Consider the following 17,285-nt stretch of genomic DNA (forward strand, 5'->3'; position numbering starts at 1 on the left):
GTCAGACTACCTGAAAATTAAGATTAAAAAGAATGATCATACAATATTACAAGAAAATATCAAGAAAAATTGCCCTGGATTTCTAGAATAAGGCAAAGCAGAAACAGAAAAAAAATCTACCAATCACCACCTGAAAGAGATCCCAGGAAGAAAACTTACAGGAATAGCATAGTCAAGTTTCAAAGTTCCCAGGTTAAGGAGAAAATATTGGAAACAGCAAGAAAATAATAATTTCATGGAGTTATAATAAGAATTACACAAGACCTAGTGACTACTACATTGAAGGACTGTAGGTCTTGGAATACTATACTTGGTAGAACAAAAGAGCTGGGGTTATGACCAAAGGTAACTTATCCATCAAAGTTAAGTATAATCCTGAATGAAAACAAAATAGACATTTAACAAACTGAAAGATTTTCAGGTATTTTTTTTGGCGGGGGGGGAATTGTCACTTTATTGGCAGAAAACAGAAATAAGGTGAAGCCTGGGGTTCGAGGGCCCCAGACTCGAATGCCCTGGACCAGGTCATCCCCTGTGCTCTTTGTGGCCTGAGTCTCAGGGGATTGAGCAAAGAGCCACAGGGTCCTAGATTTCAAGCTGGAAGAACCATTGGGGTCACATAGTCCAATCTCTTGTTTTGTAGCACAAGAAACGGGGCACTGGCTTTTGATTTAGAGGAAGGAGACACTCTTCTCTCCACTGAATTACTCTGCTCCCCCCCAGTCCAAGTCTCTGTACTCTATTACAAAGCCCTGCTCCTCAGAGTAAGGCCAGGTGGGAGGTCCTTGGCGGCCTACATGTCATCTTCAGTGACCAGGCAGTAAAAGTCAGTCCGGGCCCCATAGTTGCGAGATCCCAGGTCAGAGACATTGATGTCATTCCGCTGGGTTTCCCCACCAGAAGGCTTAAGTCTTGGCAGCTCAGGGATTGGGCTCATGCATGGAGGGGGGAGGTCTTTAAAGATGGGTCCCCTGACACCCAAGTCTCCTTCGGGGTCAGGGTCAGGGTCCGGGTCTGGACCAGGCCGGCCCTCCAGGAAGCCACCGTGGAGGGTCAACATGGGATCCTTGTCCTCCTGTAGCTGAGTCTGGGGGTCACTCACCAGGGCCCTATAGTGCACCTTTCATGGCAGGGCTAGACGTAGTTCCTTCCAAAAATCGGAGGAGGGAGTCACAGAGCCTGGCCTCCACAGAAGCAGGGTCACAACATGTCGGTGCTGCCGAAGCAGGTGGAGAGCAGGGTGTAAAGGATTGCGGGTCTGACCCTCAAATGTGATGAAGATTGGCCTTCGGGACAATTCAAGGAGCCTCCATAGGCCTTCCCTGAAATTGTGTCTGCACCAGGCCTGGCCCAGGAAAGTGTCTGAGAGAACCACAATAAGGCGCCGACATCGGCTGAGGTTCATTATCAGATCTGCGGAGGGCTCTGAGTTGGGGAGAACATCTCTGTCATCCAGGAGAAGCTTGTAGCCATGCTGATTCTCCAGCTGTGGTTTTAGGATGAAGTTCACAAACTTCCTGTCTTCTGGAGAGCTGGTGTAAGAGATGTAGGCATCATAGAGCTTCCCATCTGAGAATGAGAGGGAGGAAAGAAGGAAGGAAGGGAGGGGAGTGAAGAGGAGAGTGAAGAGGGGAGGGAGGAAGGAAGGGAGGGAGGGAGGAAGGACATTTTCAGGTATTTTTAACCAAAACAGCAGAACTGGAGGAAAAATATGACATGTAATATCCAGGAGAAATATATGGTAACATTAAACAATAATTATAAGGGGCTACATGTATAAGTGTGTGTGTGTGTGTGTGTGTGTGTGTGTGTGTGTACAGGGAGAGAGAGGTGTGTGTGTGTGTGTGTATGTGTACAGGGAGAGGGAGAGTGAGAGAGAGAGAGAGAGAGAGATACACAATGATAAAATGAAGAGCAGGAGCAGAATTTATTATGTTTAAAAAAAACAGAGTCAGTAATCATACTCTCAGACAAAGTTAGAGCTAAAATGGATATAATCAAAAAAAGAAAAAAGTAGCAAACTACACTAATATCTGTCATCAATATTGTTCATTATTGTTTTAGGCCACTTAAAGGAACTAGACAATATAAATACCTGAGAGTATATCTACCAAGACAGACACAGAAAATATATGAACATAAACATAAAATACTTTTTTATCCAAATAAAGTAAGATCTAAATAATTGAAGTAATGTTTATTGGCCATGGGTATGTAAAGCCAATATAATAAAATATAACAATTTTACCTAAGTAATCTATTTATTCAATGGCATCCAAATTAAATTACAAAAATAAATATTACTGAGTTAAAAATAATAATAATAACGGAGTTCATTTGGAAGAAGAAAAGGTAAGGAACTTCAAAGAAACCAGGGGAAAAGATGTAAAGGAGGCCAACTCAACAGTATCAGACTTTGAACTACATTGTAAGGTTAGAGCATTGTTGAAGTCTAAAATAAATTATTTTGATTACTTTAAATTAAAATTTGCTTGTATAAATAAAACCTGTGTAGCCAAGAACAGAAGAAATGCAGAAAACTGAGGTAAAATTTCATAGAAAATCACTGAGTTAGGATCTGATTGGATTAGAATATTGCTGTGGTGTGTTTGGGTGCGGGGGAGGCAAGAAGGCAGCTAGAAAGCAGGGACTTGCTTAAGCTCTCTCCCCAATCCCCACAAACACCTGTAAAAAATGGCTCTGAACAAATTCTAGAGCTGCGGAACACACGAAATAGCAGAGGGACACAGGTTTCCAGCCCAGGAGAGCCTGGATGGTTGCTGGGAAGGGTCTATTGCACAGTGCTGGGAGTGGAGTGCAGCCCAGCGTGGGCTGTTCCAGGACAGACCAGACCTGGAGTCAGCCAGCTGAAACAGGCCTTGGGGCCATGAATAAGTGAGCTGTGTCAGTTACCAAGCTTCTCAACCCACAAACGCCAAAGAGCAGGTTAGAGGGAAACTGCAGGATCAAGTTCAGAGTGGTCCAGCCACCAGCCGTGGGGGTGGCAGAGGTGGTGCAATGGTGGCAGTGGCAGCAGCAGGAAGCTCCTGAGACTGCTTCCAGAGCTACATCAGCTGCTTCCCGAGTCCCTGGCTCACAAGGTGGGAGGAATCTAGCAGCAGATCAGAGCAGGACTGCAAGGACCACTTTGTGGGCACAAAGGTAGATTCTCTTGTTGTGCCCTGCTTGGATCTGTATTGTGGTTCTCATTGGTGGTTCTTGGGGGAGGAGGAGCACTGCTGTGACAGCCTGGGGTAACGGTGGAGTAGAAATAGCTCTGAAAACAGCAGTGCTTGGACCCTAAATCTTGGGACAAAGTATTCTCTACTCTACAAGCAGTGATATCCTGACAAAATGCTCAAGGGTCAAGTAGTTGGCTGGGAACATGAACAGGCAGTGAATATGAACTCAGACTCAAAGGTACACTCAAACTCACAATCTAGATTCCTTTTTTGGTGACACAGAAGATCTAAACATACAGCCAGAAGAAGTCAACAAAGTAAAGAGCCTACATCGAAAGCCTCCAAGAAAAACATGAACTGGTCTCAGGCCATGGAAGAGCTCAAAAAGGATTTGGAAAAGCAAGTAAAAGAAGTAGAGTAAAAATTGGGACGAGAAATGAGAGTGATGCGAGAAAACCATGAAAAACAAGTCCATGACTTGCTAAAGGAGACCCAAAAAAATACTGAAGAAAATAACACCTTAAGGAATAGACTAACCCAAATGTCAAAAGAGCTCCAAAAAGCCAATGAGGAGCCAAATTAGCCAAATGGAAAAGGAGGTCCAAAAGACCACTGAAGAAAATACTACCCTAAAAATTAGATTGGAACAAGTGGAAGCTAGTGACTTTATGAGAAATCAAGGTATTATAAAACAAAACCAAAGGAATGAAAAAATGGAAAACAATGTGAAATATCTCATTGGAAAAACCACTGACCTGGAAAATAGATCCAGGAGAGACAATTTAAAAATTATTGGACTACCTGAAAGCCATGATCAACAAAAGAGCCTAGACATCATCTTTCAAGAAATTATCAAGCAAAACTGCTGTGATATTCTAGAGCCACAGGGTAAAATAGAAATTGAAAGAATCCGCCAATCATCTCTTGAAGAAGTTCCCAAAAAGAAAACTCCCAGGAATATTGCCACCAAATTCCAGAGTTTCCAGGTCAAGGAGAAAATAATGCAAGGAGCCAGAAAGAAATAATTTGAATATTGTGGAAACACAATCAGAATAACACAAGATCTAGCAGCTTCTACATTAAGGGATCGAAGGGCTTAGAATATGATATTCTGGAGATCAAAGGAGCTAGGATTAAAACCAAGAATCACCTACCCAGCAAAACTGAATATAATGCTCCAAGGCAAAATATGGATTTTCAATAAAATAGAGGACTTTCAAACTTTCTCAATGAAAAGACCAGAGCAGAATAGAAAATTTGACTTTCAAATACAAGAATCAAGGGAAGCATGAAAAGGTAAACAAGAAAGAGAATTCATAAGGGATTTACCAAAGCTGAACTGTTATGTTTACATTCCTACATGGAAAGATGATGTATGTAATTCATGAGACCTTTTTCAGTATTAGGGGAATTGAAGGGAATACAGACAGAGGGCACAGGATGATTTGAATATGAAGGGATGATATCTAAAAAAAATGAAATAAATTTAAAGGGTGAGAAATGAATATATTGAGAGGAGAAAGGAAGAGATAGAATGGAGTAAATTATCTCACATAAAAGTAGCAAGAAAAAGCAGTTAGGTGGGAAGGGAAGAGGGCTCAGGTGAGCGGGAATGAGTGACTCTTACTCTCACCGGATTCAACTTGAGGAGGGAAAGACATACGCACTCAATTGGGTATCTTACTCCACAGGAAAGGAAGGGGAAGGACATAAAAATGGGGGATGATAGAAGGGAGGGCAGATAGGGGGAGGAGGTAATCAAAAGGAAACACTTTTGAAAAGGGACAGGGTCAAGGGAGAAAACTGAATAAAGGGGGACAGGATAGGATGGAAGGAAATATAGTTAGCCTTTCCCAACATGATTATTGTGGAAGTGTTTTACATAATGATACATGTGTGATCTATGTTGAATTGTTTGCCTTCTTAGGGACGGTGGGTGGGGAAGGAAGAGGGGAGATAATTTAGAACTCAAAGTTTTAAAAGCAGATGTTTAAAAAAAGGTTTTTTGCATATATCTGAGAAACAAGATACATAGGGAAAGGGGCATAGAAATCTATCCTGCCCTACTAGAAAGTAAGGGGAAAGGGGATGGGGAGGAGGGGGGAGTGGAGTGAAAGAAGGGAGGGCTGACTGAGGAACAAGGCAATCAGAATATATGCTATCTTGGAATGCAGGGGAGGGTAGAAATGGGGAGAAAATTTTTAACTCAAAATCTTGTGGAAATCAATGCTGAAAACTAAGATATTAAATAAAACTGAGAAATTTAAAAAAAAGAAATGATGAGTTGGTTGATTCTAAAAAAACATGGAAAGACTTTGACTTATGAAGGAAGATGCTATCCACCTTCTGAGAAACAGATGACAAATGGAAATAAGCACAGTAAGGTCTTACAATAAAGTGTATGAGTGTATATGTATGTGTTTATAGATATCTATGTATATGTATATGTGTGTATATATATATATGTATGTGTGTATATGTATATATGTATGTATATGTACTTAATTTTAGCTTTTTGTAAGGTGGGGGAAGGAGGAAGGAAGAGGGAAAGTAAAGTAAAAAGTACACAGTGGAGAACAAAAGAAAACCTACAAGGAAGCAAAGAACATCAGCAACTGTGAAAACAGTTTGTAGTATTTATGATATAGGTTTTCTTGAAATGGAAATTTATTTTTGTATGAATCCTCCCATACTGTGTAAATGACAATTTTTTCTTTTCTCATTTTGTATTTAAGTTTAAAATAATTTTTTAAAAATTACTAAAAAGAATATCAAGACAAGAGATATTTTTTAAAGGGAAAAGGACCTATCTGCACAAAAACATTTATAGCAGCTCTTTTTGAGGTGGCAAAGAATTGGAAATTGAGGGATGGCCATCAATTTGGAAATGACTGAACAAGTTGTAGTATATGAATGTAATGGAATACTATTGTGCCATAAGAAATGACAAGGAGGATAATTTCAGAAAAACCTGGAAAGTCTTATGTGAATTGATGCAAAATGAAGTGAGCAAAATCAGGAAAACTTTGTACACAGTATGAGTAATATTATATGATGATCAATTACGAATGACAGCTATTCCCAGTAAAACGTTAATCCAACACAATTCAAAAGAACTCATGATGAAAAATACTATCCACCTCCAGAGAAAGAAATGATGGAATCTGAATGCAAATTAAAGCATACTATTTTTATTTCTTTTCATGGTGTGTTTTTTGTTCTGTTTTCTTTCACAACATAACTAATATAGAAATATGTTTTACGTGATTGCACATGTATAACCTGTATCAAATTGCTTTCTGTCTCATAGAGGAAGGAAGGAAAGGAGACATGGAGAGAATTTATAGCTTAAAAGAAATTTTTAAATGAATGTTAAAATTTGTTTTTTCATGTAATTGGGAAAAAAACAAAGTATTATTCAAAAAAAAATTAAGTTTCAGAGAAGGTGCCAACCTTTGGTAGTGGGTACTTCAGAGTCAGTTAATGAACATTTATTTAGTGCTTACTGTGTGCAGGGCATAGATGAAATACAAGACAGGAAAAGAAGCATCATCACCTGGAGGATGAAAATAACATCCTGAAGAAAAGTGAGCTTTGAGCTGAGTCTCCAAGGAAGCCCGAGTAACTAAGAGCCAAAGTGAGGAGATAGAGCTTTCCAGACAAATGGGACAGACAGTGCAAAAACATGGAGAAAGGAGATAAAGTATCAGGTGAAAGGAAGAGAAACTAGGGCAGTGTAGAGGTTTGTAGAGTTTGTGAAGAGGAATAGAGTATAAGACTGGAAAGGCAGGAGTGGGCCAGATTATAAAGTTTTCAATGCCAAACAGAAGACTTTGTATTTTATCCTTGATAAAAGAGGAAGCTACTAGAGGTTATTGAGGAGAAGAAGACGTGATCAAGTCTACATTTTAAACAAATCTTTGCAACTAAGTATAGTACGGGGTAGAGCAGAAGATATCTGAGGCAGGGAGATTAGTTATAATACCATTGCAATAGTCCAGGCTATTGGTGATGAGGGTCTGAACTAAGGTGGTATTTATGTGCATAAGGCAAGGGGATATATATATATGAACTATGTTGTGAAAGTAGAAACAACAATGTTTTGCAAGAGATTGGAAATGTGAGGTAATTAGGAGTTTAAGAATAAAGGATAACACCAAGTCCATGTGCCTCTGTGACTAGAAGGATGATAGTATCAGAAGCAGTTCTAGGAAAGTTCAGAAGAGAAAAGAATTTGAAGATAAATATGCTGAATTCTGTTTTGAACAGGGTTAGTTTGAGATGCCCATGGGACAACCTTTCTGAGATATCCAAAGGCAGTTAATGATAAAGGTGTATGTGACTCAGGAGAAAGACTAGGGCAGGATACATAGATCTGGGAACGATCTACATAGGCCTGATAATTGAACCCATGGGAGCTGATTAAATCATCAAGTGAAAGATTATAAAGCAAAAGAGAAAAAGGACATGTGCAGTCCATCCAGACAGCCAATCACCAAATTTTCTTTTCTTTTATTATCTAACTGACCATCAAAGGCTCAGTAGAAAAAGAACACAGTTGAGAAAATGGTCTGTACTACAAAGAGAAAGAGCAGATATAAATAAAAGGAACTAAACAACTAAGGATGATTCAGTCTAAAGCCTGTGACCTTCACTCCTTTCCTAATCACTTCCTTGACCAGAACTTTCTTTTTCAAAGTATTAAAATAATCTCTCTGATTCGAAAGGTTCCAAATTGTTGTCGAAGTCCCAGGGCAAGACAAGGACAAAAGCATAATTACCTGGAGAGAATTGTGAGCCTTTTCTTTATTTCTTTCTTTCTACCACCCTAATGCAGCACAACCTCTATATGAGGAACACAACCCTGGTAATATACAATTTAGATGTGGTCGTTTGCTCTGGCTGAAAAGTCATTTTGATTTTTTTAGCTTATCCTTTGGAACAGTTTAGGTATGCTTAAAATTATGATGACATTCAACTGCCTGCAGCTCCGGGAATTCATTAACAGCATTAACACAGTAGCATTTTAAAGCCACATGGAGTAAGACACTGCTATGGAACTGGCAATATATTGATAGATAACATTCCTTTCATCAGTCAGCTGGAAGATTCCTTAAAGAGTTCTTAATCCAAATTCCTCATATAAATTAAGTGATATGTCCAAGGTTGCATAGTTGGTCAGTGAAGAGCCAAGAATAGAATTCATGTGTGTTAATTCCCAGGATATTATTGATATGATCATAGACTTAGAACTAAATAGGACCTTAATGGCCATTTAACTAACCCTTTCATCTAACAGAATGACGGCAAGAGGAAACTGAGGCCCAAAGAGGATAAGTGACTATTCCATGGTGACACAGGGAATAAGTGTCATAGTTAGGTTACAAACCCAGGTCCAAACCCACTTTCCACTAAACCACAATACCTATATACCCCCCTTAACACTGGTGTCATGTAATGCCCTATCAATTGGATTCTCATGAATAAGAAATAAATGTTAAAAAAATAATACTTTCTCACCTTCAGGAGACATTATGTGGCAGTACAAATTGTGCTGTATTTGGAGTCAAGTAATATGGGTTCAGATCTCAGCTCTGCCATTTATTATCCTTATTATCTGTGTGACCTTAAGCAAGTCAATTATCCTCTCTGATATTCAAGAGTCTTTTAGCTGTAAAATTAAGGAAAAGGATTAAGCAACCAATTAAGTGTTTCACAGCACTAAATCTACAATCCTACCACCTACGTGAGAAATAAATTCAAATACATTCGATTCTCAACCATCATCATGAACAGAGTTCCATATGAATCATTATAAATAGTGAACAGCACGAAAACTAATTTCAGTGTGTGGCATTGCGATTCACTTAAGAAAGAAGGAGCAAATTTAATTTCTTCTTTTTTATTTTATTTAGGCAGATAATTTAAAACCTTGCTGATTATCTCATAAACATTCTCAGCAATGAAAGTAATCTGTTGTGAGATTTAAAATATGTTATGGAGAATCCACCCAGAAGATAGTTAGGAGTTCATTAAAATAGCAATATGGTTTAAATCACATCTGGCAATTTGCCTGCAGTGTGAAGAGATCAGATGTAACCCAGACCACTTTAGAGAGAGAGAGAACTACAGAGGTTAAGTGATTTATCCACTGTACAAAAATTAGTCATTGATGAGGCCAGAGTTAGAATATAAATCCTACTTTAATTTGCTTTCCACTGAACTATACTGACATCTTGGAGTAAAATTCGTGATAATGTCTAGGAAATCTTATTATAAAATCTCTACAGGACATCCAAATTCTTTCCATCTTCCTTGATGACTCTAGCTAAAATGCACTCCTGTTTTCTCTGACCTCTTTTAGCATTTTATCTATATTATGTAACTTAGCACAGTATTTTTAAATTGCTTACTAAATATAATATACCTGTTTTATTCTACAAAAAGAATGTAAGCACCTTGAGGATAGGGTTCCTGTCTTATGCTTTGTTGGATCAACAATGATTAGAAAAATGCTATTGATTCAGTAAACTGTTGATTAGCTTGGGATCCCATATTTTGACTTAGAAGGGAACTTAAAAGTCATTTAGCCTAAACTCTTTATTTTATAGACAAACAAACTGAGGCCAAGAGCTATGTGATGATTCACCCAAGGTCTCAGCAATAGTTCTAAAGTTTGGGCCAGGTCTTTTGACTCCAAAGGCAGGTCTATCTATTAAGAGAACATTGCAAGAAATGTTACGGCCAGATCTGCACTGCTATAAATGAACGAATAATGCCTCTCTGAAGTGAATGAGCAGGTTGAAATAATCATTCTTTAAACACCGCAGGAGAAATAATTCACACATTTCTATGGGTCTTTAAGCTTTACAAAGCTTATTCTTTGCAATAACCCTGTGAGCTGGATAGGGGACATATGATGACCCCTATTATTTAGAAATGAGAAAAAGAAGCATTGCGGAGATGAAGTGAATGAAGATGAAGACATGAAGACATGAAGCCATGGTCACACAAGTATGATGTAAGTGTCCAAGATAGGGTATAAACCCAGATTTTTTCACTCTTAAATACTGGTTTCTTCCAATTATACCCTGTTGCTTCTCTACAAAGAAGAACAAATAATGCATGTGTGTTTGCTTCATCCTCAAATAGCAAAAGTCATTTGTGCAGAGACATGTTTTTGGAGGCAGATTCTATAAGAAGCATTTGTTCTGTAGGACAATCAATTGTAGCTTCCTTAATAAAATTATAAATAAATTATACAAATTTATTTTCAATTGTGTACATATATGTATGTATGTATATATACATATATATATATATGTATATATAAAGTTCACATACAGGTGGAGCCAAGATGGCAGAGTAAAAACAGGGACTTGCTTGAGCTCTCCCCCAAATCTCTCCAAACACCTGTAAAAACATTACCCTAAACAAATTCAAGAGATACAGAACTCATGAAATGCCAGAGTGAAACAAGTCTCCAGCCCAAGACAGCCTGGATGGTCACTGGAAAGGGTCTATGTCACTGTGCTGGGAGCAGAGAGCAGTCCAGCATGGGCTGCACTAGCACAGACCAGGCCAGAGCAGACCTGGTGGAGCAGGTCTCAGGGCATTGATGACTGAGCTGTGGTGGTTTCCAGACTTCTCAACCCACAAATGCCAAAGATAACTTAGCTGGTCAGCGGGAAAACTCTTTTGGACATGGGTGAGAGAAGGGCATGGTCCAACCCCAGCCCAAGGGTGGTGGAGGTGGCTACCATGGCTGCAGCAGCTGCTTCCAGAGCTCCAGGACCACAGACAGTGGGGAGAATCAAGTGGCTGATCAGAGGGATCTCTTTGCTGCTCCTGAGGCAGGATTCTCTTGCTTTCCTCTGCTTGGATCTGGGTCACAGTCCTGGCAGGAGGAGTGCTGGTGTGGCAGAACTTGTGATGACTGTGGAGAGGGAGTCCTCCTAGCAGTTTCAAGGCAGAAAAGAGTGCTTGGGGTCACTCACAGACCAGAGTACAGGCCAGTAGAGGAGTAAACATCTCTCCTTGGATCATACCACCTCAGAAGAACTGAAAATTTACAGATGCCTACAAGTGGCTCAGAAAACAGCAGTGCAAAACCCCTGAAGCTTGGAACAAAACACTCTCAACTCTGAAAGCAGAGTCCTACCTTGACAAAAAGCTAAAAAGTCAAGTAATTGACTGAGAAAATGAGCAGAACGTGTAAAAAAGCTCAGACTATGGAATCTGGTTTTGGTGAGAAAGAAGATAAAAACATAGAGGCAGAAGAAGACAACAAAGTCAAAGATCCTACATCCAAAGCCTCCAAGAAAAAAAATATGAACTGGTTGCAGGCTGTGGAAGAGCACAAAAAGGATTTTAAAAATCAAGTAAGACAAGTAGAGGAAAAATTGGGAAAAGAAATGACAGCGTGTTGCAACAATTGGGCTAGTAGCCATTGTGGGGGTGAAAGACCGACAAAAGCCCAACAACAAGAACGCTGCCAGCACAGGTTCTTTTGATCAGCTTTACTAAGAAAAGCAATGTTAAGGGGTTAACAATCTTATTTCAATCCAACATACAAATATCATTCACTTAGTTCGGGGGGAAAAAGCCAGCACCCTGAACTTCAGAGCAAATACAAACAAATTACAAACATCAACAGACAGACCTTGTCTGTTTCAAATCTCAATGCATAGTAACTAGGGTTTAACAAAGTCCCAACATCTGGGTTTACCAGTTGGGGGGGGGTCTTAACAATGGCTGCCCAGAGTCTCCACATCAACACTCCTCCATGAGTGAGAGCCCCCAAGGGAGAACGCCAGCCTCTGGGTTTATATATCTTGTTCAGGGTCAAAGGTGAGTCACACATGCTACTCGCCCATGTAACCTAAAAGTGTCACAAAAATGCAACTTATACCCATGTGGTCTAAAAGTCTCTGATGCCACAGACATGTCACTCAAACCCATGTAAACTAGGCTTTCCCTTGAGGCAAGGAGGTCATCAAGGACTCCTAATTTAATCAAAGAAACAAAGGCCAAACTCTTCAAGGGTGCTTGATTGAATAAGTGCTAAAAGCCCTCCTTAATTACCAATACAGAGTGAAGAAGGAAAATCATGAAAAACAAGTCAATAGCTTGCTAAAGCAAACCCCTAAAAAATACAAAATAAAATAATACCTTAAAAAAAAAGACTAACTCAAATGGCAAAAGAGGTCTAAAAAGCCAATGAGAAGAATGCCTTAAAACACAGAACTGGCCAAATGGAAAATGAGGTCCAAAAGCTCCCTGAAGAAAATAATTTCTTAAAAATTAGAATAGAGCAAATGGAATCTAATGATTTTATGAGAAATAAAGAAATTATAAAACAGAACCAAAAGAATGAAAAAATAGAAGATAATGTGAAATATTTCATTGGAAAAACCACTGACCTGGAAAATAGATCCAGGAGAGATAATTTTAAAAATTATTGGACTACTTGAAAGCCATGATAAAAAGAGCCTAGACATCATCTTTTAAGAAATTATCAAGGAAAACCTCCCCGATATTCTAGGACCAGAGGATGAAATAGAAATTGAAATAATCCACCGATCACCATTTGAGAAAGATCCAAAAAGGAAAACTCCTGGGAATGTTGTAACCAAATTCTCAGGTCAAGGAGCAAATATTGAAAGCAGCTAGAAAGAAACAATTTGAGTATTGTGGAAACACAATTAGTATAACCCAATATCTAGCAGCTTCTACATTAAGGGATCAAGGGGCTTGGAATATGATATTCTGGAGGTCAAAGGAGCTAGGATTAAAACCAAGAATCACCTACCCAGCAAAACTGAGTATGATATGTCAGGGAGAAAATGGATTTTCAATGAAATAGAGGACTTTCAAGCATTCTTGATGAAAAGATCAGACCTGAATAGAAAATTTGACTTTCAATACAAGGATCATGAAAAAAGCATGAAAAGGTAAACAGGAAAGAGAAATCAGAAGGGACTTATTAAAGCTGAACTGTATACATTCCTACATGGAAATATGACATTTGTAGCTCATAAGACCTTTCTCAGTATTAGGGTAGTTGAAGGGAATATACATACATACATACACACACACACACACACACACACACACACACATATATATATATATATATATATATATATGTAGAGAGAGACAGAGAGAGAGAGAGAGACAGAGAGAGAGAGAGAGACAGAGAGAGACAGAGGGCACCAGGCAAATTGAATATAAAGTAATGATATCTAAAAATAAAATTAAGGGGTGAGAGAGGAATGTATTGGGAAAGGAGAAAGGGAGAGATAGAGTACAGTAAAGTATCTCACATAAAAGAGGCAAGAAAAAGCTGTTATAATTGAAGGGAAGAAATGGGAGGTGAAAGGGAATGAATGAACCTTAATCTCATTGGATTTGGCTTAAAGAGGGAATAACATACACACTCAATTGGGCATCTTACCCTACAGGAAAGTAGAGGGAAAGTGTATGGGGAGGGGAGGCAATGATAGAATGAAGGGTAGATTGGGGGAAGGTGCAGTTAAAAGTGAACACTTTTGAAAAGGGACAGGGTCAAAGGAGAAAATTGAATGAATGAGGACAGGATAGGATGAAGAGAAATATAGTCTTTCACAGTATGACTATTATGGAAGTGTTTTGCATAACAGTACATGTATAACCTATATTGGATTGCTTGCCTTATCAAGGAGGGTGGGTGGGGAGAGAAGAAGGGGGAGAATTTGGAGCTCAAAGTCCTAAAAACAAATGTTAAAAATTGTTTTTACATGCAACTGGGAAATAAGACATACAGGCAATGGAGTGTAGAAATCTATCTTGCCCTACAAGACTGTAAGTGGGAAACAGATGGGGGTGGGGGAAAGCAGGATGATAGAAGGGAGGGCAGACTGGGGAAAGGGGCAATCAGAATACATGCCATTGTGGGGTGGAGTTGAGGGGAGAGATAGGGAGAAAATTTGTAACTCAAAATCTTGCGGAAATGAATGTTGAAAACTAAAAATAAATAAATCAATCTCAAAAAATAACTTGAAAAAAATAATAAAGTTCACATACACATGGATGTACACAGAAGTGAAAAGGACTTTTGTAATTTGAATGGTATTCGGAAGTTTTTGTTAAAGGAGCTTCTATCAGTAGAATCCAGCATTTCTCTGCTATTAAGAGTCTTGGAGAGTTCTGTGCTACAGAGGTATTGAACTCATGAACCCATGGGCTACATGTGGCCCACAACACTCCCAAATTCTGCCTGAACCAGATTAAAATGTAGGTCTTACCTATATAAAAATATAGTTTTCTAAGTCAACATTTGGCCCTCAGAACCCTTACTTATGGTGTAGTAGACCCTATTAATATTGAGTTTGACACCACTGGAAAAGAGTGCTCAAAGCTTAAGGGACTTGTCTTGGATCAAACAGCTAATATGGGTCAGAGGGTAAGGCTTTGACCCATGTCTTAATGAATTTGAGTCTTGACCTCCATTGTCTATACATCTATACCTATGCAGAGTTAAATCTCTAAATCTATCATCTATCCATCTGTCTATCTTTCCAACTATCTGTCTCTCTGTCTGTCTGCCTGCCCATCTCTCTCTCCCTCTCTCTCTCTCTCTCTCTCTCTCTCTCACACACACACACACACACACACACACCACACACACACAGAGAGAGAGAGAGACTTTCTACCTGTCTAATTTTTCTAACATCTATCCATTTATCATCTATGTACAAATGAATCCAACTATCTATCCACCTATATTGTATATATCTATCAATCTTTCTGTCTATCATTCATGTATCTATCTGTCTGCCTATCCGTCTGTCTGAAATATAAAAAAAAATACCTAGTCAAAAGATCTGGGGTAATTCCTTTTTCTACCATATCTTGCTTTCGTTACCTTACTTCCACAAATCAGTTTCCTCTGACTTAAGTGGACAAATTTTTACACTACCAACCTTAAAATGTTGTTATAAAAGGACTTTGTAACTTGTAAGGTACTATTATATGTATACATCCACACACACATACATACATATATATGTGTGTGTACATATATATGTGGGTGTGGGTGTATACATTTGCATTAACAAACATTTGCTTTACATAATCCTCTGAAATGCCTGTGTTGTAATGAGATTCTTTCAATGTTGACAAACTGTAGAGAAATCTGTTAAATGACAATGATCAATTTGTAAAATATATTGACAAGTGAGAGAACAGCATCGGGGAAATACAGTGCACAAAGAATGTGTAAGTGACATGAATGATTTAAATGTTCCTACCTGAGTAGAGAGAAGAATTATAAATGCAATATATGATTAAATTTTCCAAATGGTTATGGGGTAGGTTCTGAGATCAAGCTGCTCTCTATAGAACTCCTTTCTTCATGGACCACTAAGTATTCTTATGAGGACTGACATTTTCTCTTCAAACTCATCTTGTTCTTTTGAATTGTCAAAGTAATTTTGTCAAAAATTTGAATAGCTCATCTTCAATAACTTGAGTCTGAAAAATGCTTTCTTGACAGAAAAAAGAAAATATATATCTTGATTCATACCACTCCCCTTCAAAGAGTGTGTTCCTGTCAGGCTGACCTCTAACCTTCCCTCATCCTATTTTCCCAGACTTCTTACAACTTTGTGCCACACCCTATTCCAACCTCACCATAGTATCATGCAATAGCACTGGCTTCCTTTTATGTTCCTCACACAAGACACTCTCACTTCCATGCATTTTCAGACCATCTACCATACAGCTAAGTGTCACAGTAAATAGAGTGCTGCCTTGGAATCAGGAAGACTCATCTTTGTGAGTTTGCCCTCAGATACTTACTAGCTGTATGACTCTAGGGAAGTCAGTTAACTTTATTTGTTTCAGTTCCATATCTATAAAATGAATTGGAGAAGGAAATGGCAAACCACTTCTTTCAACAATCCGGCTAGCAGCTGTTGTAGGGGTGTAAGACCAACCCAAGCCCAACAACAAGAATGCTACCAACATGCTGCAAAAGCACAGGTTCTTTTGATCTGCTTAACTAAGGAAAGCAAGGTTAAGGGGTTGACAAGCTTAGTTTAATTCAGCATACAAATATCATTCACTTAGTTCAGGGGGAAAGACCAGCACCCTGAACTTCAGAGCAAAATACAAACAAAGTACAAACATGGACAGACAGACCTTGTCTGATTCAAATCCCAATACATAGTTACCAGAGTTTAACAAAGTCTCAACATCCAGGTTTACGAGCTGCAGGGCTTCTTAGCTACAGCTGCCCGGGAGTCTCCAAATGCCACCAAGAGTGAGAGCCCTGCTCAAATGGCTCTGTCTTCTTTTCTTATAGGGTTTCAGATGTCATCAAATGTCATCTGAATGACCAGAACTTGGGCTGCTATGATTGGCTCTTCAGTTAGCACCACCCCTTGGTCCCCTGGGAGCTTCACACCTACATAGGCTTAGCACCTAATAGGGGTTTGGGCCTGGGGCTTAGTACCTAGTAAGACTCAAGCAGGCATGGCTCTGGAGTTAGCACCTCCGCTTAGTTAGCCCCACCTTGGGCCCCACCTTAGTTACCAATCCACACCCACATAGGTTTTAAACCTAATAGGGGTTTGGGCCTGGGGCTTAGCACCTAGTAAGGCTCAACAAAATATAGTGAATTACTCAAAGGAAATAAAAGCCAACTAAGTGCTAAGAGCCTATTTTGCTTACCAACACACCACTCCAGTATCTTTGTCAAGAAAACCCCAAATGGGGTCACAAAGAGACAGACACAATTGAAAGAACTCAACAACAACCACTTCCATGCCTGAAAACCTTGCCTTCCTCATGCCTACATCCTAGATATGATAATGTGTGAATTATATAGTTGTTTTCATGTTTCTGGGTTGGTGGTGGTGGTGCCGGTAATAGGGTTTTTTTAACCGCATTCATCTATGGACTCTGATAGTAGGAATGATCTTTTGTGTTTCTTTGTATACTCAGTGCTTAGCACCATTCCTGGCACATAGTAAGGGCTTAATAAATGCTTATTAACTGACTCACTGAGTTATATTACCCCTCTCTGTGCCCTTGTACAGTCTGTGATCCATGTTTGGATTG

General features: G+C 39.1%; 1 protein-coding gene across 1 annotated transcript; it reads right to left on the reverse strand.

Moving 5' to 3' along the window:
- Positions 1-793: 793 nt before the first annotated feature.
- On the reverse strand, positions 794-8,715 carry LOC118832296 (single Ig IL-1-related receptor-like). The gene is given in 2 exon segments (XM_036739664.1): positions 794-1,569; positions 8,703-8,715. Coding segments are annotated over 2 exon segments (789 nt in total).
- Between the last annotated feature and the right edge of the window lie 8,570 nt (positions 8,716-17,285).

The sequence above is a fragment of the Trichosurus vulpecula genome, chromosome 9 (genome assembly GCF_011100635.1).
Source record: "Trichosurus vulpecula isolate mTriVul1 chromosome 9, mTriVul1.pri, whole genome shotgun sequence".
Lineage (NCBI taxonomy): Eukaryota > Metazoa > Chordata > Mammalia > Diprotodontia > Phalangeridae > Trichosurus > Trichosurus vulpecula.